The following is a 25,101-nucleotide window of genomic DNA, read 5'->3' on the forward strand; positions in this document are numbered from 1 at the left end:
AATCAACGGGGGGATGATGTGACACCCCAGGAAAACCAGTGAACGATACCTAGCTTCCTCAGTAAGTGCGTACCAAATTTCGGGACGAAATTTCTTTTAAGTTGGGGATAATGTGACAACTCGAGTTTTTGACTTTCACTTTCGCATTTAATGCGCGTTGACTTTGACTTTGACTGTTTAGTTGTTGGATTGTGGACTTGAATTATACGAGTTGTGTGTTAATGAAATATATTGTCGTTTTGCCTACATGTTACTATTTGTGGTGATAGAAAATAAATATTAGAATTGTTATTATTATAATATTATTAACTTAGTTCGAAGGATCCGAAGACCTCGAAACATATCCTTCGACAACATGGTTCGAACACGAAGCACATCCTTCGACATGGTTTGGCCCGAAGGATCACGAAACATATCCTTCGATATGTTTCGGCCCAGTTCCTTCATGGGCTTGGCCCACTTCCATAGTATGTTTAAATACGAAAACATGCATAGTCGGCAGTTTTTCAGTAAAACCCTAGAACACTCTTAATTTGTGACGGCAATCACAACCCTTACGGAGACCTTGCTGATCAATTCTTTGTCTTCTACCCCGGTTAGTATCCATATCGGTTTGGTGATTATGTGTTTGATTTACCATATATGAATGTGCTTAACCGGTCGGATCGTTGTATGATGATAACCTGATTTAATCGGTTGTGTGTGATTCATTATTTACCAATTGTCTCGCAATATGTGGTTGGTATAGACATCGGATATAGGTTAATCGGATTGATCAAAATTGTAATCGGTTGGTATATACGTGTTGAATGATAGTTATGTTGATTGGATTGTTACTCCATGGATTCACACATTGATATTGATTAGTGTAAACTTGATGTGTTTCAAGGTTAAACTGATTGTATGTAAATAGGATTGTGTTCATTAGGGTTCTTGAGAAACAACTTGAATTCAGCCTGTTTGATCGATGATTTGTGTTGAGACTGTTAGGATGTCATGTTGACCGAAGGATAGCTTTGGTCGAACCATTGTTATGATTGACCGAACCATAGTCTGATCGACAGATAGTTGGACCGAAAGATAATTGGACCGACAGATAGTTGGACCGAGAGATAACATGGTCCGAAGGATAACCTTCGGTCCGAAAGATAATGGACTGTCGAAGGATGAATTATGAAGTATGAATCGAAAGATGTTAGGGTTTTGCATAATGTCTTGAACAATTGAACATATGTTGAATTAATTGACATGCCATGCTTGGTGATGAACATGTTTGTGTAATACTACGTGTTGTGCTGATATGCAAACTGACTGCTGTGTGAACAATTAATTGCATGCGTAATATTCCGACCATGAACTGATTTGCTATACGTGTATACAATAGGACGTGATTGATTAACTGTGAGCGTGTGTACTTATTTAGCATACCGAGCAAACCAAGGTGAGTTCACACTCTTACCAAGGCATGGGGTTCCCGGGGTGTTGGGAATGGGATTGAAAGGTTGATTAGATACTCTATTGACACTATGACTAGACTACCACATCACTATCCTCGGTTGTGAAGGATACCTATAGCTACGAGTAGTCTAGTGGTTAGGAAAACGTGGAACACCACCACAGGAAAACGTGGAACACCACCACAGGAAAACGTGGAACACCACCACAGGAAAACGTGGAACACCACCACAGGAAAACGTGGAACACCACCACAGGAAAACGTGGAACACCACCACAGGAAAACGTGGAACACCACCACAGGAAAACGTGGAACACCACCACAGTAAAATATACAAACGGCCCAGTAGAGCCACCTATTACAAATGAACTTACTATTACGCATTTCCTTTATGTGAACTCGCTCAACTAGTTTGTTGATCATTCTGTTACATGCCTTGCAGATCGCTAGATACTTGGAGCTTGCACTGGAGAAGCGGGTCGTTGTGGACAAGGATCGTGGCTTTTCCGCTTTACTATTGTGATACTTAAAACTATTGATACTGGTTTATTTACTATGCTTCCGCAACACTTTTGAAACGATTTAATGTTTGAACACCTTTTGTATTGAATGGATGGTTTTCATTTACTTTATTTAATATTAAATGCATGTTCAATATGATTGGTGGCTTGATCCTGGTCAGTCACGCTCCCAAGCGGTGATACTCCGCAGGTGGATTTTGGGGGTGTGACATTTTATCCATCTCGGCTCTCCATGCGTGCACATTACATTTCAAAGGGGTCCATTTACACCACTTCATCACATAATTATTGCTATGATCCGTTCCTCTTGTAAGCGTTATTCTTACTGTTCCATCTGAACATTCTTCCCTCCCGATCCATGACCACTTGTCACTTCGATCCTCCAGCTTAACCGAATCCAGATCCCTAATAATCCAATTTAATTCTGATATCTCCAAGAAGGATCCAGGACTGTTTCTCCAATTCCAGTTCATTCGGTATGTGCCGTCTTTGTTCATGCAAATCCTGTTATCCACACTACAATTTTTTAGCCTCAATATTTAAAATGTTAGGATATATATCTTTTAATGGTTCATTAAGATCATTTCCAACAATACTTCTAAAAATTTACGTAAAGGGATACCGTCCACCATAGTTCGAGCTACCGTTTTGGTAATATTATTCCACACTCCATTCAAACTTCTTTCGCCGGCAGAAAGTTCCTATTGCTTCTACTCTTGTGAATAGCATCCACCACCTTCCTTCAAAGCTGATTTTTCTCTATCTTAAATCGCCACCCGCATTTGGACAAAAGAGCAATATTAATATGCTTCAACTTACTCAACCCGAGACCCCCTTTATTTTTCCCGAGACCCCCTTTATTTTTCTTCAAAGTCACACGATCCCAAACAACCCAATGATAAAAACCTTTTTATCATGGTTTACAAATCTCCAATCACTTTGTATACATATATTACTATTACTATATATTTAAAAACACAAATCACCAATCACTTTGTATACATATATTACTATGTATTTAAAAACAAATTTCTGCTGACCATTTAAAAAAACAAAATTTATGTGATAGAAAGATTATAACTTAACATAAACAGTGTTTCTTAGGCCAGTAGGTTCTGCAACCACCAGTGTCATCATACATCAGCTGTTTCAGTTTTACCTTGCTAACCTACGCCACCAACCCATATCTCTGTTATATTCGTTTCACCAGACTATCACATCATCATCCTCACTTTCTCTCTCTCTCTCTAGCTTTCTCTCTCTAGACCTTGTTATGGCGGACGCTTTCGAACCATTCCACATCCCTCAGCAAAGCAGACGAGACAAACTCAGAGTCGGAGGAGATCTCCAAACCCTAGTTTATGATAAACCTTATCTGCTATCATGCGCCACTCACACCACCACAAACCACAACACTCCGTCGTGTTTGCTACCATGCGCCAGTCACACCACCACAAACAACCACGTCACAAGCTCGTGTTTGCTATCATGCGCCATCAACAACCACGTACCTTCCTCTTATATGCTATCATGCGCCAGTCACACCACCACAAACAACCTCGACACTCCGTCGTGTTTGCTATCATGCGCCAGTCACACCACCACAAACAACCACGCCACAAGCTCGTGTTTACTACCATGCGCCATCAACAACCACGTAACTTCCTCTTACATGCTATCATGCGCCAACCCTAGCATCAACAACACCGGTGACTTTGATTACGCTCAGCATGACGTCACCGGAGATTTCGTCATACGGAAGCCTGAGCTGCTGGCGTTGTCTCTCTCCTCGATCGCCGGAACTGGAACTGAAACTATTCCGGTGGCGTACGGCGGCGAAGAGTTTGACCGGAGTGTTGACTCCGTTTTGAGAGGATCGAGGTTTTTGAAACCGGCGCAAGAGTTGTTGGACGAGGTTTGCGATGTAGGGTTTGGAGAGAGGTTCGATGGTGGTTCATGTGGTTTGGTCATGGATCCGAGTCTCGTTAATTATACGAATAGTGGTACTGATACTGATGTTGTTCGGGTTGAGACCAAACGGTCAAGGTTGATTTCATTGTTAAACGAGGTAAACTAAACCGACAATTATTTATCTGTATCTAATAAATAAGTAACTTGTTGCGTCATAATTCCTGAGCCCAAAATTATTTTTCGGCTTCTCTTATTTCGCTAATTTTAATTTAAAAAAATCTTGTTTTATAATTTTTAAATTTTGTTACCAATTATTAAATATTTTATATATTCAGCCCGAGCCCGTGTAATACATGGGTTGGGTTTCTAAGTTAGTATCTAATATGTTTCTAAGTTAGTATCTAATATATCAATAAAACCAACTATTTTGAAGATAAATAAAAAACTAACTATAAGGTAGTTTCAATAGCTAGAGGACCTTAAAGGGTGCTACTTCCTACACCCCTAATTACTTTTTACACCCCCTTCCTCTCACATACTTACAGGTAAGGCCCGCATGAGACCGATAGTTTTCCTCTAAAGGGGGGTATAATCAGGAGGGGGGTGTGTTTAGAATCAGCCACCTTAAAATCAAATGAAGTTGGTTGATATCCTTATTTTATCTGTTTGATTATTTACTTTCTCTTCATTGTTTTTTCTGCTTTGATTTTAAGCTTACTTTATCAAGGGATAGTTTTTGATAGATGCCAACTTGAGTTACTTGAATATATGAGTGATACCTTAAATTAGCATATGAGTTGTGAATGGATGATAGAATAATAGGCACTAAAAGGAATAATTTTGTAAATAAATTCACTACTTTTGAAGCTTATAACATTACAAGGTTTTTATTTTCAGTTTTCTTATTGTTATTGTTAGGAATTTTTTTGTTGCTTTTTTGGCATTAAAATGTATTTATTATTCTAAAAGAATGTAATGACAGAGAATATGGAAGAGAGCATATATATGTAAAACCAGGAGAGAACCTAAAGGGCCTTTAATGAGTATCCAATGTCTTCTTGTACTTTATAAGCGATGAAAATAATTATCCACAAATAATCATTTCTACACCAAAACAGTTAGTTGAAAGGGAATAAAGTAAACTAAGAAAAATAAAAGAATTTTGGATCTTTTCTTTTCTTTCTAATTCTTTTGTTATTTATTTATCTTTCTTTTGAATGGCTAACGTTGCACACCATGAAGATTGAACCCCTGACCTCTTCTATCCTAAGCTCTGTCTAAACTCACCAACACCCCTTGTTCCATGCCAAGAGTTTTTGTTTACTAATCAAGTTGAAGGGACATTGCTCTAAAAAGTATATGCATGCTTAATTAAAACATATGCCACCGCGTGTCGAATCCATTCAATACTGAGACACGACTTAGAAGATAGAAGTCGCTTTGTGGTCACTTTCTATTATGCTTGTGAGGTAGAATGGTAACACGCTAGACACGTGATTTATATAAATTGATGTATTTAAGATTGCCTTTTAGAGATACAATAGGTCCCTTATATAAACCGCAAAAAAAACACACAAAAAAAAAAAAAAAAAAAAAAAAAAACCTTAGTTAGGGTATTTGTTATCAGAGCTTCAAATGATGGAATTTTGGCCCAATGATCCGGCGAAACAAAAAATCTATATCGTTGAAAGGTGCGACGAGTCGGTAACTCTTCATGGATCAGAAGTTACCACCATTTAGAATGTGTATGTTTCCACATGTGTTTGTGATTCTTTATTTGTTCTCTTGAACCATATAACAAAGATCACAAATAACATTATAACGAGCAATAAAAAGCGTGAAGATAATATTTAGAATGTGTATGTTTCCACCGATACTAGTAACACACGATATCCATATATATAAGGATGAATGGTTTCAAAAGGAGATTATGAATATATAGGTCTTAAGATGGAGTATTTACTTTTATCTTGAATATATAGGTCTACAAGAGGTACAAACATTACTACCGGCAGATACAAGCGGTTATAGCATCATTTGACACAGTTGCTGGTGCAGCTCCATTCGCAATGTTGGACTTAAAAGTAATGTCCAAGCATTTCTGTAACCTTAACAATGCTATAACGGACCAGATACATGTGACCAAAGAAGACTACAAAGGGTCTTATGGTCAAAGCGCAGTCAACAACATGGACCATCAGCTTGTTTGGCGTCCCCAAAGGGGTCTACCGAAGCAAGCTGTGACTGTTCTGAGAGCATGGTTATTTGATCATTTTCTGCACCCGTGAGTCATTCTTTTGCTAACCAAGATTCTATTGGTTGTAGTATACGCTTGGTTTAAAAAGGCGCGCCTGATAACTTAGGGCCTTGAGGCGTCACGTCATATACACTTGAGTCAAAATACAGTCACTTGGTCAATATTAGGGTCTGTGGGAGGGTGATATGTAAAAACAACCGAAGGGATGAAGAGATTTTGAATGGTTTACTTATACAACGGTTAATATGTAAAACTAATGAGACACGTGCATCTTTTGGTTGTACGTAAAGCTTTTTTAGTTGTTTGTATGTGAAGCTCTCGCCTCGGCTTTGGGACGTAAATGCCTCGGACCGCCTCACGCTTTTTTAAACCAAGCGTATACAACTTTGCCACTATTGTGCATGCCAAGAACATCATGTGGTTGTTCAATTGCAAAAGCTCTTTTTATATTTTCCGTCCCAGATTAACGAGTGTTTTCCTTTGTTAAATTACTAAGAGAAACGCTCGTTTAACTGGTGATAGCGATGGAAAACAATCATTTGTGCAACTTAATTCTAACATTTACATTATTAATTGATAATGTAGTCTTTTTTTTTCTTGAATGTACTTGCATAGTTATCCCACCGACACAGATAAGCAAATGTTGGCTACACAAACCGGTTTGTCCCGAAATCAGGTGTGCTTCTTTCCTATCTACTTGTTATTTCACTATAAAATCGTGTTTGTTATCTGTCGACAGTGGCGACGCTTGAAATTTTTTACCGGGGGGGGGGGGGGGGGGGGGGGGCGAAAACGTATATACCAAAAAATTTCTATACGAAAACTACATATATAACACTACTTGCCGAAAAGTTCGGGGGGTCAGGCGCCCCTCCCGGCCCCTTCAAAGCATCGCCTCTGTCTGTCGAACAACGTTAATATAAACATGGTCGTTCGATACATAACCAATTTTAAGTGCCGCATAACCACTTGGTCCACTTGTATGTACTACAATAACTGTGGTACATAAGGCGGTTATGTAACCGCATAACTGCCACAATGTACACGTGCTTAAACGGGTCAAAGTCGAGTTACATGTGTGTTAATATCTTCCTAATCTTTATCGTTCAATGTCACATATAACTAGACCAAACACGTATTATCTGACATCATTTATCAGTCAGGTTTCTAACTGGTTCATCAATGCACGCGTGAGACTTTGGAAGCCAATGGTAGAGGAAGTACACACGCTTGAAACCAGGCAACTGCCGAAAACTGATTTTCAAGAACAAGACACTTCTCCCCTCGGAAACTCAGTTTCTTCCTGCCCTCCAAAGCGCGCTAAAAACGACAATAAATATAGCGATCATCATATAATGGAAGGAGGAGACAAGGAGCACATGAACCTTTATGATAGTTACCATTCAAGTGTGAATCGCGGGGTTTCATTGACGCTCGGTCTCCATCAAAACAACAATGCAACCGCGTTTCCCTTGAGCGCGGTCGGAAGCAGCCAGAGATTTGTTATAGGTGGTTTGGATGCACAAAATAGAGAAATTATTGGGGGCCAGTTTTTGCATGAATTTGGTGGCTGATGGTATATAGTATGTATGTATGTATGAATTATCATCAAAGGGGCATGATGTATACTGCAGGTTGAATACAAGCTGATTTTGGTGTTGCATATTGCACATTATTTGTAGGCGCCATGAAGCTTCTGTATCTTCCTGAGAGCTTTTTTTTTTTTTTCTCATAAGAAAATAGGTGACTTGTTACACCTCAATTTTGTCAAATCTTTGACAAAAGCCCAGCAGCTGAACACCTCCGGCCCATCTGATAAAACAGCAGCCCATCACTTCTTTAGTAGCCCAGCACTTTGTACAAGTTCATTTCTTATATTTAACTAGTTATTTTCTGCCCGCGTGTTGCGACGGGACCCAATGACTACAAAAGGCATGTCAGCAACGGCAAACAGATACCGAATATCAAAACATAAATAAAATTATGTGGTAAGGATAGTCACTCCGTTTAAAACGATTTTAAATAACCTAATATATAATAATAGGACCCACATGTTCTACACGTTGGAAATTCGGTTGTTTTCAGTTCAGTTATTACGGTGCTAATACGTTAAAATATGGATGAGCTCGGTACCGGTAACGGCAGCGAAAGTACCGATTCAGAAAATCATCGAAATTAGGTACCGGCACCGAAAATGCTCGGTAAAATACGGTATGGTATTTGAAGGTAAAAATCAATAAATACAGGTATGGTGCTAGACCGGCGTCGAACCGAAAGTAACTATTCTGAAAACGCCAAAAGGTGGGTACCAAATTGGTACCGAAAATGATTTGGTATAGTAAATTTGGTACCGATACGATACCGGTTCGTTTACAGGATTTGATACGATTTGCTCATCAATATTCTAAATATCCAAGTTAATTTTACATGCTACAATTCATTCATTACAGAAAAAGACAAAAAATAAAGCAAAATAAGTTGTTGTGTATATAAAACCTCATTCAAACGAAATACAGTTTACTTACTGTGTGTATGAAAAGTAATCTAAACGGTGCAATTACTTGCATTGATGCGTTGCTGCAGGATTTGATGAGCTCGGTACCAACCGGTACCGAAAATACTGTTACCGAAATCCCCGAAAGTGGGTACCGGTACCGAATATACCTAGTGTGGTACGGTTCGGTACCGGTCGGTACTGGTACGACACTGGTATTTGAGGGTAAAAACCGGTGAATACCTGTGCAGAACCGGTACCGAAAATACACCGGTTTGGTAAATTTGAGACCGGTACCTATACCCGATACCATTTGCTCATCTCTTAATTATGTTACTATTCATTCCATTCTAATTTTAAATGATTTTAATTTAATTTAATTTTAATTTAATTTAATTTAATTTGATTCTAATTCTAATTTTAATTTAATAATAAACTATAAACTACTGTGCATTCAGTTTAAATTTTATCATATATAAATATAAATTTTCAAGTATAAGAAAGTTCTAATTCATTAAAAACCTTGTAATACAGTGTCCCTCAAATTAATAAGCATATTAATTTATTACTGTTGAAACAATGGTTAACACAAAGGATAACCAAGGGGGTCGTTTCACTTGTGGGGTTCAACCTCTTCTCTTGCTCGTATCAAAGGCTCGGGATCTGCAAAACAGTAAACACCGTTAGTCTCGTTAAGAGGGGAAAGGGAGGTTTTCCCTCTTAACCAGGCTCCGGCGTGAGAATAAGTACTGTTCCGAGATGAATAAAATAGTGTGTGTACAGAGTGAGTGAAGAGAGCTAAGATCCTTAACCTGAATGATGAAGGGTTCTATTTATAGCCGGAGGGTGAAGAAGGAGGAAGCAGCTGTGCCAGCTGTGGGTGCGCGCCAGCTGTCCGACCAAGGGGAATATCCTCTTGGTCTGCTCTGTCAGGGGCGGCATAGTGGTACACGTGGCGTCCCTGCATTCGACGGTGTTGGGCACCTCGTACTGGTCATGTCGGCCCTGCTCCCTGGATTGTCGCAGGCCCATGTGGCTTCCTGTGTATGGTGCCACGTATTGTCCTTGATGTTGGGCGAGGCATCTTTGATGCCAGCCGGGCCTTATCCGGTTGTCTTCTGGAAGCTTCTAGAAGATCCAGATGATGTGGATGCCTTGTGTGCACAAAAAGTGGTGTGGTCCCTGCCATGTAGGCAGGGAATTGGGACCATACCTCTTCAAGTCCCCCCAGTCCAGTGTGCCTTCTAGTTGAGTTGATCGTCTAGGAGGGATTCTGGACTTATGAGAGTTGTGGTTTTTATGCATCGCGTTGGAGTTGGTGGATATAAATTGAGCCGAGTGGACGCATGCCGCGTGGGTCTTGGCCTTTTGAAAAAAGTGAGCCAAATGGACGCATGCCGCATGGGTTTTGGCCCTTTGAAAAAGTGAGCCAAATGGACGCATGCCGCATGGGTTTTGGCCCTTTGAAAAAAGTGAGCCAAATGGACGCATGCCGCATGGGTTTTGGCCCTTTGAAAAAAGTGAGCCAAATGGACGCATGCCGCATGGGTTTTGGCCCTTTGAAAAAAGTGAGCCAAATGGGCGCATGCCGCATGGGTTTTGGCCCTTTGAAAAAAGTGAGCCAAATGGACGCATGCCGCATGGGTTTTGGCCCTTTGAAAAAAGTGAGCCAAATGGACGCATGCCGCATGGGTTTTGGCCCTTTGAAAAAAGTGAGCCAAATGGACGCATGCCGCATGGGTTTTGGCCCTTTGAAAAAAGTGAGCCAAATGGACGCATGCCGCATGGGTTTTGGCCCTTTGAAAAAAGTGAGCCAAATGGGCGCATGCCGCATGGGTTTTGGCCCTTTGAAAAAAGTGAGCCAAATGGACGCATGCCGCATGGGTTTTGGCCCTTTGAAAAAAGTGAGCCAAATGGACGCATGCCGCATGGGTTTTGGCCCTTTGAAAAAAGTGAGCCAAATGGACGCATGCCGCATGGGTTTTGGCCCTTTGAAAAAAGTGAGCCAAATGGACGCATGCCGCATGGGTTTTGGCCCTTTGAAAAAAGTGAGCCAAATGGACGCATGCCGCATGGGTTTTGGCCCTCTTTTGCTTTCTTCTGTTGGAAGTTTGGTGGTTATGGGGAAACGTTTGGTGTGACCGTCTGACGTCCCTGTCTTTTCGGAGGTGAACAGTTGCTTTTGCAGCGACTTTCTGTCACATCAGCAGACCCTGTCGCCCATGCTTCCCGAAAAATGAGCCGACGTCTTCTCTTTCCTCTGACGTGTCGGCCATCTATTGGTTACTTTTCCTGCCTCCTGACGTTCCACTATCCCTCGCATTTAATGCGATGAGTATAAATAGCAGAGCGGTTATTCACTTTCTTCTTTCACTTTCAAATTCTCAGTGCAATTTCTCTCCACCTTCTTCTCCTTTGCTCTATCTTTCACCGTTTTTCAAGTTGTTTTCTTCTTGATTTTTGTCATGGCTGATAAGAATCCTACTCAAAAGAAGAGGAAACATAAGAGTAGAGCGCCTCCTGGTCCTGACCAGGCCCAGATTAACTGGAAAGAAGATGAATTCCAGAACCTCGTTAGAGGACATAACTTTCGACCTGAGTGGGGGGCTCGATATCCTCCGTCTGGATGTACTGCACTGGATGCCCCCCCTGGTTTTATCACTTTATACGCTGCTTTTTTCCGAGAAGGCAATTTTAGGTTGCCCATTACGAAGTTTGTTGCTGACGTTCTGAGAGGTTATGGTCTTCATATTTCTCAAATAAATGCTATTGGGCTTCCCCGGATTACTCACTTCGAGTTTGTTTGCCGTTCTTATCGAGTTGAACCGACGTTTCCCATGTTCAACACTTTTTATAGTGTTTCGTATTCCAGTGGGTTCTACTCTTTCCAGGCTAGGATGGGGGTTGCTCAGGTGTGTTCGGTGCCAATAAAGGGCATTCATGACTGGAAGCAAAAGTTTTTCTACATCCGTCGCGGTGTGATTCCGACGGGTATGTCGTATAGGCATGTGGAACAAGGGGTTCCCAGGGTGGATGTTCTTCCCAACTATGGTGATCAAGACTGGTTTAAGAAGATAACTGCGAAGCCGACGGCTATTTCTCAACTGGATGAGATGGCCTTGGTTGGTGCAGGGATGAGTTTGTTGTGGGTTCCTAAACACCCGTTGGGTCAGCCTGCATATAGCCATAAGGGCAAATGTATTGTTCTTTCATGTCTCATCCCTTGATTATTTCCCTTTATTTTTATTATGTGTTCTTATTTTTGTTTCCACTTTGCAGTTGGTTATAGTTTGCTGAATGCCTTGGACCCGAAATCAGCGGGTGCCATGGTTGAAGCTATCCAAGCTGATGGGAATCCAACGTGGTTGGAGCAAATACATGACCGTTTTCTTCATCCTACCGATGCGAGTTTGAGTGGATACGCCAATGAAGTTCTTGGTGAGGATGATGAGGACGACTTGGTCGACTCTGGTCGAGAGGAAATCGTTATCCTTTCTAGTGGAAGTTCTGACCGGGATGTTGAAGGTCTAATATCTCATTCCGCGCGTGCAGGTACCACGCCTGGTGGTGTTGCTGAGCCGGTTCATGGGTTTGCTGAGGATGATGACGATGCGGAGGCATCTGTTGATCCGTCTGCCCAGTTGGAGACGAGGAAGAGGGCAAGGACGGAGAAATCTGTAAGAAGGGAAGGGAAGAAAGAGGGTGGAGCTGCTGGATCTTCTCGTAAGCAACCTTCTACTCTTCCTTATCTAGATTATGTGGTAGTGTCTGATACATTGTCTGGCCTAGGCCCTGGGGAGGTGCGTCAAGGGTCCGATCCTGATGATAAAGCCACTTTAACTGAGCATATGAAGAAGAAGGCTCTTGATGATCATAAGCGTCATCTTGATGAACAAGCTGCTGCCCTTCTTGCGGCCAAGAAGGCCAAGCTTCAAAAGGATGCCCCCCCAGCCCCTTCTGAATCTGAGGTTGATTTGGGTGTATTTAGTGGGGGTCGAGGGAATTTGTTGGAGAAGATATTTGAGGCTTCTGCTTCCCGCCCTGGTAACTTAGTTTCTGCGTATGTTTCTGTCATCTTTCATTTTGTCTTTTTTTGCTAATTGTAATTTTGTGGCAGAATCTAAGACTAGCAAGAAGCCGCGGTCAGTGGATATTTCTCAGATTACTCCACCTACCTCTCCTCCTTCGAGGACTGTTGGCTTGACCCCTCCTCGAGATGATGCTGATGTAACTGTGAAGGGCGGTGCGGGGTTTGAAGGTATATTTGAGGGAGGTGACGCTGCTGGTGGTGATGTTGGTGGTGATGCTGGTGGAGTTGATAAGGGTAAAGGTATTGAAGTGGAGATGGAGTCTAGTGAGACTACTCCACAACAAACCATTTACACAAAACGTCCTCCTGTTGACGGTGGAGCCACTTCTGGCTTTGTGCGGAGTCCGCATTTTGAACAAAATCCTGCTGATTCCTGGGGTAACCCAGCTTGCGATGATTTGCCGCACGTCCCCCGTTGGGGCCTTACTCAGGGCTCCCGCATGAATGATTTACAGAACTGTCAGGAGTTCTTCTCATTATCCCTTCCTCCTGCCGAGAGGATGTTTCAGAAAAACCGTAGCCGCTTTGCCCTTATAGATGATCATGTTACGGCTGGGGTTAACTTCTTTGCCACCTCTCAGGAGATTCTTCGTGAATGGCGTTCTATGGGAGAAGAAACTATGGCGTTTGAGGAGGCCAAGAAGGCATTTGCTGAAGAGAAGGAAAAATTTAACACGGAGCAGAAGGGTCTGCAATGGCGGGTTACTGAGGCTGAGCGGAAATTTGAAGAGCAGAAACAGTTAAACGAGCAAAAACAAAAGGATTGGGAGTCGGCATGTGCTCGTACGAACGCGGAGATGCAGTCGCAGCGTGATGCTATTGTGCGGCTGTCCGGTGAGAAGACGGCTCTTGCGGAAGAGGCCCATCAAGCGCGTCTTGCTGCGGAAAAGAAGGAGAAGGAGTATATTGCGCGGATAGATAAGCTGGAGCTTCTTGTGCAAGAGAAGGCTTCGGAATGTGAGGCTGCTCAGCGTCTTCTTGATGAGAAGACGGCTGAGTGCCGTGCGTCTGAGCTCCTTGCTGAGGAAGCTTCAGCTGATAGTAGGTGGCTGCTATCTCGCGGTGTTCCATTGGTAATGTTCTTTGCCTGTTCTATTTCTGTCTTCCTTTATTTCTACTTTTGTGTAGTTTTTTCTGCTATCTTATTCGACCTTGTTTTTCATGCAGCTTGCTGATCGTATCTTGAATTCTCCTGAGCTTGCCCAATACATGTTTGAGTTGGGTGGGGCAGGTTACAATAGTGGCCGCAAGAATGGGTATGCTGAAGGCAGGTGTGCTGCTGCAAACAATGAGAAGGATTACAAGTTTGAGCTGTATAAGGCTGATTGCGATAATGCGTATGCGAAGAAACGGCGAGAGTTTGCAATGCTTGATTTTGCCGTAGTTAAGGCTGCTGGTAAGTTGGCCCTCAAAGCGGATGGGGTAGCTTTGTTAAAGAAGGCATTGGGAGAAGGTGATGCTAGTGGTGCGGGTGGTGCTGGTTCCAGCCGCACTTAGTTTGGGATTTCCGGCCTGTGTGCCGCGTACAGCCTTGTATGGGCTTGTAATGATGTTTCAAGACAATTTCTTACTTTGCGCTTTTGTGTACTTTGACGATTGTTTGTTATTTTGATTGTGTTTATGCAAATTTTGAAATCGTCATAATATGTGCATGTTTTAATTACTTTGATTAGGTGTCACGAATGAATGATGGCGCTGACAGGTGATGTTGTGTTATGACAACGTTTTTATTCTGTCGTTTAAGTACGCGCGCTTGCATGTGATATACGAAGTGATCGAGTTGCAGGTTATTGTGTGAGCTCGGCTGGGATTGCAGCCTTGGGAGCATTACAATGTTTAGTTGCCTTGCTATCGATGTTTTCGTGTTTATGTGGGCACGAAGTTATGTTTTTTGGCGTTTTGTAGGCTTTGGTTGTGTTTCTGACCCGGCCGTTCACTTGGTTGTGACGAGCCTTGGAGGTCTACAACGTTTCCTATGGTCGAGCCATTGATGTTTTCGTGTACGCCCGAAGTAATAAATGCAGTTGTGACAAAAAATTTGCATGAAATAAAGGTAGCCAAACCCTTCTTGTATTAAGTAAATGTGTCGGTGATTCGCCCTATACGATTACATGTTTATATGTAGCATTTTCGTAACTGTTGGGCATTCCAGGTTCGTGGAACCTCTTTGTCGTTCATGGTACGTAGCTTGTATGCTCCCTTGCCGAGGACCGCATCAATGATGTATGGGCCTTCCCATTTGGGAGCCAGTTTCCCTGGTTTTTCTGCGTTGGATGCTTCATTGTCCCTTAAGACATAATCGCCTGGGTTGAAGGTGCAGATCCGGACTCGGGAGTTGTAATACTTTTCAAGCTTTGATTTGTACTTGGCTTCATTGATTGCAGCCATCTCTCTTCGTTCTTCTAGGAGGTCCAGGTCGATCCTCCGTTCTTCTTCGTTATTGATCAGATTCATGGAGAGCATTCTTGGAGATGGGAGCCCGATTTCTGCTGGGATCACAGCTTCGGACCCATAGACCAAGCTAAAGGGTGTTTCTCCATTGCTTGTTTTGGGCATTGTTCTATGGGCCCACAATATGCTTGGTAGCTCGTCGACCCACCCTCGTCTTTTTTCACCGAGCCTTGCTTTGATGCCATCGACGATGCTCTTGTTGACCGCTTCAACTTGACCATTCCCTTGCGGATGTGCGACCGACGAGAAGGTATGTTCGATGTTTAGTTCCTTGAACCATCGTTCGAGATCATCTGCTGCAAAGTTTGTACCATTGTCGGTGATGATTCGGAGTGGCAGGCCGAAACGGCATATGATTTGTTCCCAGATAAATCGTTTAACGACTGCCGACGTGGTTGACGCAAGTGCTTTTGCTTCTACCCACTTGGTGAAGTAATCCACCGCGACGATGATAAACTTGACTGCCCCCGGAGCTTCTGGAAAGGGGCCCACCATGTCTATGCCCCATTGCTGAAAGGGCCATGCGGTTGTTACAGGCACCAACTCATTTTTTGGACGCATGGTTTTTGGTGCATGCCGTTGGCAGCCGCTGCATTTCCTTAGTTCTTTCACGGCATCGAGGTGCATTCCGGGCCAGTAGTACCCGGCGTTCATTACTTTAGCCACTACCATGCGTGGCCCGGCGTGGATGCCGCAGATGCCCTCATGTACTTCCCGGATTAGATAATTTGCGTCGTCGGCGTCAACACATCTCAGCAGAGGGCCGAGATATGACTTTCGGTACAATATCCCATCCGCCATTTGATAATGTTCTGATTTATACTGGATTTTCCGCGCCTCGGCTTTATTTTCTGGGAGTATCCCGGACTGTAAGTACATGATGATGGGTGTCATCCATGACGTGGTTCCTGTTTGGATGACGCTGACTTCTCGGAGTGGTACAGACGGGTTGCTTAAAACTTCTATTCGTACGTCTTTGGCTAGGTGCTGAAAACTTGTTGACGCAAGCTTGCTTAAGGCGTCTGCTGGCTTGTTTTCGCTGCGGTTTATGTGGTGCACCTTGTAAGAATAGAAAGTTTGCAGCAACGTCTTTGCCTGGTTGAGATAGAGTGCCATGATGTCGCCCTTGGCTTCGTATTGACCGTTGATTTGGCCTGCCACTAGCATGGAGTCCACATGTGCCTCAATATGTCGGACTCCCATTTTGATTGCTAAGCGCAAGCCGGCCAAAAAGGCTTCATACTCTGCCTCGTTATTTGTGCTCTTGAAGTCTAGACGTATGGCGTAGGTGAACTCGTTTTTGTCTGGGCTCACTAGCCGCAGCCCCGCACCTGCCCCATCTTCGTTGGACGCGCCGTCAGTATACAGCATCCATGGTTCTTCGATTTGTTTTTTCTCTGCTTTCTCCATCGCCTTACATTCTCTGTCTTTGTCATCGGGGACTTCCGTCATGAAGTCTGCCAAAACTTGGCCTTTTATCGACGGTCGTGGTCTGAAGACTACGTTGAGTCCCCCTAGCTCTATCGCCCATTTGGCCAACCTTCCTGATATTTCCGGCCTTGCTAGGATATTCCCAATATTGTAATTTGTTAACACGTGGATGACGTGATTGGCGAAATATCGGCGTAGCCTTCTTGATGCGTGAATCAGTGCAAGGACGAGCTTTTCCATGATTGCGTATCTTGTTTCTGGGTCGGTTAGGGTTCTGGACACATAATACACAGGTGTTTGGACACCTTGTCGATCAACCAGCAATACGGCACCGACGGCCCTGTCGGAAGCTGAGAGGTACAAAACCAAAGGTTCTCCTTTGTTTGGTGCGGTTAGAGTTGGCAGCTTGATGAGACAGTCTTTCATCTCGCGGAACGCACTTTCTGCTTCCGGAGTCCATTGGAATTGGGTTTTCTTCATGCAGTTTCGTAAGGTCTTGATGAATGGGAAGGATTTTGCCGCGTGGTTTGCTAGGAATCGATTGAGGGCTGCCAATCGTCCTGCGAGCTTTTGCATATCTTTGATGCTTGCTGGTGAAGGCATCCTCTCTATGGCCTGGACCTTTTCTGGGTTCACCTTAAAACCATCTTTGGTGACTATGAAGCCCAGAAACTTTCCTTCCTCCATTCCAAATGAGCACTTTGCTGGATTCAGTTTGATGCTCACGCTGCGCAGCGTGTTGAAGGTTTTCTGAATATTTACCAGCATTGCGCTCTCCTCCCTGCTCATGATTACCAGATCGTCCATGTATACCTCGATGTATTTACCGATGGCGTCGCTGAATGTTTCGTTCATCAACCGTTGATACGTAGCACCGGCATTCTTTAAGCCGAACGGCATCTTGGTGTAGCAGTATAGCCCCGTTGGCGTGCGGAATGCGGTTTTATCCTCGTCTTGAACAGCCATCTGGACCTGGTGATATCCCTTGTAGCAATCCAGAAAACATTTCCACCGGAACGTTGCCAAAGAATCTATTTTCTCGTCTATGTCGGGCAACGCATAGCAGTCACGGGGGCATGCTTTGTTCAGGTCCTTGTAGTCGACGCACATTCGCCAACTACCATTCGGTTTCTTCACCATAACTGGGCTTGCCACCCACGTTTGGTACCGGACTTCTCTAATTATTCCTGCGTTTAGCAGTTCTAACACTTGTTCCTTCATTGCATCATGTTTGATGTCCCCCAGGTGTCGTTTGGCATGCACTACTGGCTTCGCGTCCTCTGCGACGTTTAACCGGTGTTCCGCTATATGCCGTGGAACGCCCACCATATCGGCTGGTGTCCAGGCGAACACATCTATGTTGTCATGCAGTAATTTCTTTAGCGCCGCACGCGTTAGGTCAGACATTGCGGGTCCCAGAGTGACCGTTTGTTCTGGGTATGCACTGTTCAATACCCATTTTTCTGCCTCTCTGCGCGGTGCGGGCTTGCTTGCTTTTGCCGGCCTGATTTCGTCTGTTGCTAGCACTTCCTTGCTTGCGTATATCAACGCAACGCCTGTTTCGGTTGGAAAGCCTATGGCAGAATGTGGTGCGGAACAGATCATGCTGAAATCTCCTTGGGATTCTCGTCCTAAAAGGATGTCATGTCTTGAATGTGCCGGTAGCACCATAAATGTGACTTCTTCAGTTCTTGAATTTCTCCCATCAGAAAGTAATACTGGGAAAGATATTTGTCCTAGGGGAAAGACGGCCTCATTGCAGAATCCAGTTAGTGGGTAGTCAACTGGTTCCAGGCGCGCCTTATCCTCTTGGTCGAATTGATTGAAGCACTGTTCATATATGATGTCTGCGGTGCTTCCGGGGTCAATAAAGATGTAATCTGTTTGGTAGTGGCCGATCACCCCGGAAATGACTATTGGCCGCTTTTCTCTTGGACCTCCCCTGACAACTGGGAATACTACCTGCTTCTCGCGCCATGAATCATCCTGCGCGCGTTTGTTGTAGTTTTTTCTTGGTCGCCGTGGTCCTCCTTGCACCATATGGGTTTCTAGCTTTCTGAGCTTCTTGTTGTCTGGACCTTCATCTCTTCGTTGTATCTGGCGGTAATCGCGCTTTCCTCCTTTGACCAAGTGACCGAGCTTTCCGTCTCTTAGAGCTCTTTCGATTTCTTGTTTTAAGCTGAAGCAATCATCGGTCAAGTGGCCCGTGTCTTTGTGGAATTCACAGAAGAGATTTGGGTCCTGACCCCTTTTGTTGCGCATCTGCAAAGGTGGTTTGAATTGATGGTTCTCTGTGGATAAAATTTCAGAAGGTGTTTTGGTTAGTGGAGTCCACTGCTTTTCTCTGTTTTCGCGCTTTACTTCTTTTCGATGTGCTATTTGATTGATCGTATGGCGTGCGTCGTCCCGTGGGGGGCTTCTTTCTCTGTTCCCAGAGGCCCTCCAGGGTTGATTTCTGCCCCTTCTGTTGTTTCGATCGTGGTGGTTGTGTGTGCGTTGACGGTGATCGTCACCGGTCAATTGCCTATCGGTCTGCGCAATGGTCTTGGCTGCTTCAATGAAGGTTTCCCAGTCTTTGGGTCCTCCGTCGCGCCCTTTGATTCTTTTGACCAGATCGTCGCATTTGACTGCTCGCATGAAGTGTGCGCGCATCATCTTTTCCGGTATGTCTCCAATTTCCAAACATTCTTTGTTGTACCTTGTAATGAAATCCTCTACGCTTTCGTAGTCTTTTCGGTATATGTTCAGACAATCACCTGGGTCTCTGGCGTGTCTTCGCTGTTGAGAAAAGTGTGCTAAGAATTTTTCTCGGAAGTCGACCCATGATTTGATTTTTCCAGCTGGTAAATTGTCGAACCAGATGCGTGCCGCACCAACGAAAGTTTGAGCGAACAAGTGACACCATGTTGGTAGGTTCCAACCACCTGTTGCTCCCGCGCCTTTGAACACTTGGAGGTGATCATCTGGGTCCGTCAACCCATTGTATTTACCTACGTTGTGTGGTAACTTTGTTTTGTCGATGGCCGCGCACGCGATTTCTGGAATAAATTTTGAATTTTCAGCCATGTCCTCAGGACGATAGCTCAAAGTGAAGTCATGTTCTGCTTTGGGGTTGTACCCCGCGCGCTTGGTTGGTTTGTAAGCCTCGTGCTCTGGAGGAAGTCTGCTAAACACTGTGGACTCTGCCTTGTACGTTGGGTCGTCTTCCTCCTCTTCCCATTCTGTATTCATGTTTCGTGCGCCCAAGCGGGTTTGGATCGGCCTTCGTTGCTGATTGGAAGTTTGGACGAAGTTGCTCTCTGTTTCAGCATAGGTATCGCGCGTGTCTTGTATGCTGGGTTTTCTGACCTGTTGCACTGGTTCTCTTTCTGGTCGTAAGTTCCACGCGTTTGTCTGCTGAGCCGTGTGTGTACTCAGAGACCTTGGTTGTGGAGTTACGAACGCTGATTGGTTGGCCTGTGCTTGGAGCAAGGCTTGTTGTGCGCTGAGCTGTGTATAGACAAGGTTTATAGACGCCATCTGTTCGGCATACCAGGAAGCCAGAGTTTTTCCCTCGGGTAGCCCTAAAAGTGCAGAATAGTTGAGTTGTGCTTGTTCCGATGGTGCCGAAGGGCCTGGCCCGTGGCTTACAGTCTGCATCGGCGGTGGGGTTTGATGTAACATCCCCGTTGGAGGTTGGAGAGCAGCCCCGTTTGTGGTCTGAGTGATAATTCTTGTTGGTGTTTGGAAAATGGGTCCAGTTGTGGTCTGGCTAGCAGCCCTGGACGCACTTCCGAAAATGGACGGAAACTCGTTGTTCAGCTGGCCTTCTTGGATGGTCTCGTTCCTTTGACTGCGTTGGACGTGTGCCGTGTCCGAAACGAGTTCAAAAGAAGAGATTTCTCCGTCAGCTGGGTGTGAATGATTCTGGTCTGCCATTTTTACGAGTGTTTTCTAAAAGAGAAAAAGAGGTGAGAGTGGTCTTGCAAAAAAGCGGATGGCGCCAATGTTGAAACAATGGTTAACACAAAGGATAACCAAGGGGGTCGTTTCACTTGTGGGGTTCAACCTCTTCTCTTGCTCGTATCAAAGGCTCGGGATCTGCAAAACAGTAAACACCGTTAGTCTCGTTAAGAGGGGAAAGGGAGGTTTTCCCTCTTAACCAGGCTCCGGCGTGAGAATAAGTACTGTTCCGAGATGAATAAAATAGTGTGTGTACAGAGTGAGTGAAGAGAGCTAAGATCCTTAACCTGAATGATGAAGGGTTCTATTTATAGCCGGAGGGTGAAGAAGGAGGAAGCAGCTGTGCCAGCTGTGGGTGCGCGCCAGCTGTCCGACCAAGGGGAATATCCTCTTGGTCTGCTCTGTCAGGGGCGGCATAGTGGTACACGTGGCGTCCCTGCATTCGACGGTGTTGGGCACCTCGTACTGGTCATGTCGGCCCTGCTCCCTGGATTGTCGCAGGCCCATGTGGCTTCCTGTGTATGGTGCCACGTATTGTCCTTGATGTTGGGCGAGGCATCTTTGATGCCAGCCGGGCCTTATCCGGTTGTCTTCTGGAAGCTTCTAGAAGATCCAGATGATGTGGATGCCTTGTGTGCACAAAAAGTGGTGTGGTCCCTGCCATGTAGGCAGGGAATTGGGACCATACCTCTTCAATTACTCTTTTTAATTATTTAACAATACAGTGTCCGTCAAATCCCTCAAACAAGTTCCGGTGGAATTTGAACTAGGGTGTGACATTCAGGCTAATTTTCGCCAATGGACACGTGTCACATCACGACAGCGAGCCGCCATGTTACAAGCAGAAATTTCGACCTTCTCATGGTTAGCGTATAAATAACACTAATTTTTTATTCATGGAAGGCGGTTGACACCCATGGTTATACAATGGGTCCGCCACTTATACCCCAACACATGGTCCGCGGTCTCGCATGATGGCTACAAGGTTTGGTCAGCAGACATCCTTTACGGTGCACCACCACCAAGCCATACAAAGCCAGCTTGGCGTTGGCACTTGGCTCGACCAAAAGTGAAGGTGTGGACTTTTTCCTGACTTCAGACAAACAGCCCAGCCCATGGTTCAGAGGTCATTAAGGAACTTGCTAGCCGGTCAATGACTGAAGAAAACATAGCCACAAATTCAGCTTAAGATATTGCAGGCAACCCACAAAAGAAAGGAAAACTCAACAGAACAGCAATATAGTTTGTAGTCAGCCCAGTTAGTTTTGAAATCTATCGACTTTTAGAAAGCGTAATAGCTCATGTTTTTTTGTCGTCACTATCACACCGTAGATAGGGGTGTAAACAAGCCCAGAGGCTCGAGAGCTACTCGTGATCGGCTCGGTTAAAAGCTCGAACGAGTCGAGCCTTAACGAGCCCGAGCCCGATCTCGAGCCTGAAATAGAGCTCGTTTAGTTATCGAGCCCGAGCTCGAGCCTGAAATACAAAGCTCGTTTAGGCTCGCGAGCCCAAACGAGCCTAAATAGAATTTTAGTTTTTTTATATATATAATATAATAATGATGATAACATTGGTGAGCCAAGCTTTGGCTCGCTTAATCGTTGTTGAAACGAGCTCGAGCCGAGCTTTGGCTCGCTTAATTGTTGTTGAAACGAGCTCGAGCCGAGCTTTTAACTCATTTGAGGTTGTTCTCCAAATAGTTCGAGCCGAGCTCGAGCTTTCGGTTTTACTCGCGAGCCGAGCTTGAGTTCAGAGAAGTAGGCTCGAACCGAGCCGAGCTCGAGCTTCATAAAAACATAACGAGCCGAGCTCGAGCCTAGTCAGGCTCGGCTCGGCTCGTTTACACCCCTAGCCGTACATGTGACAAATGGACAGATTGGGAAACGGTAAAAGTAGGTCCATGTCAAAAGTCGAAACAGATACTTTTTGGTACGAGTCTAAACGGGTCAGGTTGAATCAACCTGAAACACTTTAGTCCAAAACTTTTAATTGTGTCAAAGATTACAATATATATATATATATATATATATATATATATATATATATATATTATCTGCATATGTATAAGCTATATTTGTGACTATAATGATTTGGGAAATGGGTCAAAATTCTCTGTTGACCCGTTAGAAAAAAAAATAGCCCGGGCCGACCAACCAACCAACCAACTATTCACATGTAAACGGGTCAAAATTGCCAGTAAACAACATTCTAATAACAGAGTTCAAGTTATCTACTAGAGAGAACAGAAGCATAAAACAAGATACGAAAACGTTAAAACAACTATAAATTCAGTTACTTTCGTTATATACATGCGATAACGACGACAAACATACACTTTATGGCAAATAGACAGGCGACAGCTGATTCAATAGCATGCTATACAACGAAACAATAATATAACCACATGTTGCTACTATACTCGCAACTATTTCAGAAACAGACTAACCAAATTCACATCAATCCAGTTTAGAGTCGAATAGTGCACATAACCGCAGTTTTGAAGTCCAACGGTTGCTGGAATGGCGGTTGGGCGGTTAAGGTCCTCCAAATCCTCTTCCCCGGATGGTAAACTTGTATAAACAGAGATGTTAACCGCTTATGGCGTCTCAATCTTCGATTCTCCACCGAACCAGCTCCATTGTGAGTCGCCATGACATGTAGCTCACCGTTTAACGCAACGAACCCGACCGCTGACTCGTCTATGGCTCGTTTTGGTAATGTGGTTTCCTTCCACCAGCGATTTGAATTCATATCATACCTGTAATTATGTATTAATCATGTTAATACATATCGGGAAAATCGGTCAGTATCGCCGATAATATCGGTAGTCGGTGCCGATATATTCTGACCGATGTTTGACACCAATATTTTACATGGGACCGATAACCGCATAGCCTGCTAACATACCTCAAATAACCATATATATATATATAGGGGGCTGCTAGAATGAAAACCACCTCGAGTTGTAAGAACCGCGAGAACTACACCCCACGGGTGGGCGTTCACCACGATTTTTTTTTTTACAACTAGATGTGTAAATTATAAACACAGCCGTAAAAAAAAAAAATTTAAACGCCGCGGCCGAGGGGGTAGTTTTTTACACCACAAGTTTGGTGTTTTTAATTTTTTTTCTTTTTTCTTTTTTTTTCACCAAACTTGTGGTGTAAAAAACTACCCCGGGCCGCGGCGTTTAAAACTTTTTTTTTACGGCTGTGTTTATAATTTACACATCTAGTTGTAAAAAAAAAAATCGTGGTGAACGCCCACCCGTGGGGTGTAGTTCTCGCGATTCTTACAACTCAAGGTGGTTTTCATTCTAGCGGCTCCCTCTATATATATATATATATATATATAGTAGCATAATGGCAATATAATTTTTCAAATGAATAAAAAAATTCATAATTTCATATACAACTTAAAGTTACCTGAATATATCATTTTTATCAAGCATAAAAACACCAGGACACCCTGCACCACCATCTTCAACAACCGCAATCCGCCCAAGCTGCCGCCTCTCCCCTTCCTCCCACATATCCCCAACCGACCGCCACTTCCCCGCACCCACACCCCCACCGCCATTCTCCAACCGCATCACCGCAGCATCTCGATAATACTCATCGACCGGAAACACGCCCAATATAGTCCTTGACTCCCCATACCCCCCCATAACCCAAAACTCCTCCTCACCCCCCACCATAAACCCAACACACCCGGCCCGAAACCGCGGCAACCCCTCCAACCCAACCCACTCATTCCTCCCAACATCAAACATCTCAACCGAACTCAACCGACTGCCCGCAGCACCAAACATGGTATGCCTAGACCCTCCACCCGCCACAACAATCCGGTCCCTACCCGCGGCACAGGCGAAGCTCCCCCGAGGCGAAAGCATCGGGGGCAGCGTCTCCCAGCTCTTCGTAACAAAAGAATACCGAAAACTATACGAAGAGCCCGACGGGCGATCTAATGGAAAGGATCGCGTATCGAATAGCGATCCACCGAGTACGTAAACATGAGTCTTGAGGGCCACAGAGACGAAATTGCATAACCCGTAGACGTGGGGGTTGCAGGGCATGAGTGGGAGGGTAGACCAGGCTTTGTGTATCGGGTCGAATATGTAGGGAGAACAGACGGATGGGTCTTGTGGGAAGATGCATAGTAAATGGGATGTTTTGGGAAATGGGATGTGTTTATGGCGGATTGAGTGGTAGAATCTTGATGAGAAGAAGTGGTTCCATGATTTGCAGATGGATTTGAGGGTTCCGTGATATGGGTATGGGAGGAATGAGAGGATTAGGGCTGCGAGATCGTATGGGAGGCCTGGAATTAGGGTTTGTTGAGGAGATTCTGATGAAGAAGATGAAGATGATGATGAAGGTGATGGGGATGAATTCATTAGGAAGTCTTTAGAAAAAAATGAAATTTGGGAAAGTAATTGGATTTTTGTGGATAAAGGTGTAGCTTTGGATGCAAGAAATTTGGGGGTGTTTGGATGAGTGGTGTAGAAATGGAAGGTTAGTCAATACCTTAAAACACTCTGTAGACCAT

The 25,101-nt window shown here is 44.2% G+C and overlaps 3 protein-coding genes across 4 annotated transcripts; 1 reads left to right on the forward strand and 2 right to left on the reverse strand.

Moving 5' to 3' along the window:
• Positions 1-3,102: 3,102 nt before the first annotated feature.
• LOC110910424 (BEL1-like homeodomain protein 9) lies at positions 3,103-7,815 on the forward strand. 2 transcript variants are annotated; one of them, XM_022155069.2, is made up of 4 exons: positions 3,103-4,045; positions 5,871-6,172; positions 6,761-6,821; positions 7,309-7,815. In XM_022155069.2, the coding sequence occupies exons 1-4, from the start codon at positions 3,251-3,253 to the stop codon at positions 7,717-7,719; spliced, it is 1,569 nt and encodes a 522-aa protein (XP_022010761.1). In that variant the 5' UTR covers positions 3,103-3,250; the 3' UTR covers positions 7,720-7,815. The 2 variants fall into 2 exon arrangements, with proteins under 2 accessions (XP_022010761.1, XP_035840019.1); XM_035984126.1 differs by having other exon boundaries at positions 7,305-7,449.
• Positions 7,816-14,802: 6,987 nt separating this feature from the next.
• On the reverse strand, positions 14,803-19,842 carry LOC110913223. The gene is made up of 4 exons (XM_022158069.1): positions 19,136-19,842; positions 17,052-18,790; positions 15,345-16,961; positions 14,803-14,828 (listed from the first exon to the last, which is right to left on the reverse strand). Exons 1-4 carry the CDS (start codon positions 19,840-19,842, stop codon positions 14,803-14,805), a joined length of 4,089 nt encoding a protein of 1,362 aa, XP_022013761.1.
• A 2,958-nt stretch (positions 19,843-22,800) lies between these two features.
• Positions 22,801-25,045, reverse strand: LOC110910423 (F-box/kelch-repeat protein OR23). Its single transcript, XM_022155068.2, has 2 exons — positions 23,979-25,045; positions 22,801-23,311 (listed from the first exon to the last, which is right to left on the reverse strand). Exons 1-2 carry the CDS (start codon positions 24,947-24,949, stop codon positions 23,020-23,022), a joined length of 1,263 nt encoding a protein of 420 aa, XP_022010760.1. The 5' UTR covers positions 24,950-25,045; the 3' UTR covers positions 22,801-23,019.
• Positions 25,046-25,101: the final 56 nt, after the last annotated feature.

Source organism: Helianthus annuus, chromosome 15 (genome assembly GCF_002127325.2).
Source record: "Helianthus annuus cultivar XRQ/B chromosome 15, HanXRQr2.0-SUNRISE, whole genome shotgun sequence".
NCBI lineage: Eukaryota > Viridiplantae > Streptophyta > Magnoliopsida > Asterales > Asteraceae > Helianthus > Helianthus annuus.

Bases quoted from the DNA above. Each gene is read 5' to 3' on its own strand.
- LOC110910423 (XM_022155068.2), bottom strand. From the start codon at position 24,949: ATGAATTCATCCCCATCACCTTCATCATCATCTTCATCTTCTTCATCA. The intron at 23,312-23,978 runs GTAACTTTAAGT...ACATAATTACAG, and splicing joins GATAAAAATGATATATTCAG to GTATGATATGAATTCAAATC.
- LOC110913223 (XM_022158069.1), bottom strand. From the start codon at position 19,842: ATGAATACAGAATGGGAAGAGGAGGAAGACGACCCAACGTACAAGGCA. The intron at 18,791-19,135 runs GCAATTGACCGG...TGATTGCTTCAG, and splicing joins ACCATTGCGCAGACCGATAG to CTTAAAACAAGAAATCGAAA. The intron at 16,962-17,051 runs GTGCGTTCCGCG...TGTACCTCTCAG, and splicing joins ATGGACTCCGGAAGCAGAAA to CTTCCGACAGGGCCGTCGGT.
- LOC110910424 (XM_022155069.2), top strand. From the start codon at position 3,251: ATGGCGGACGCTTTCGAACCATTCCACATCCCTCAGCAAAGCAGACGA. The intron at 4,046-5,870 runs GTAAACTAAACC...TTGAATATATAG, and splicing joins TGATTTCATTGTTAAACGAG to GTCTACAAGAGGTACAAACA. The intron at 6,822-7,308 runs GTGTGCTTCTTT...TTTATCAGTCAG, and splicing joins CCGGTTTGTCCCGAAATCAG to GTTTCTAACTGGTTCATCAA.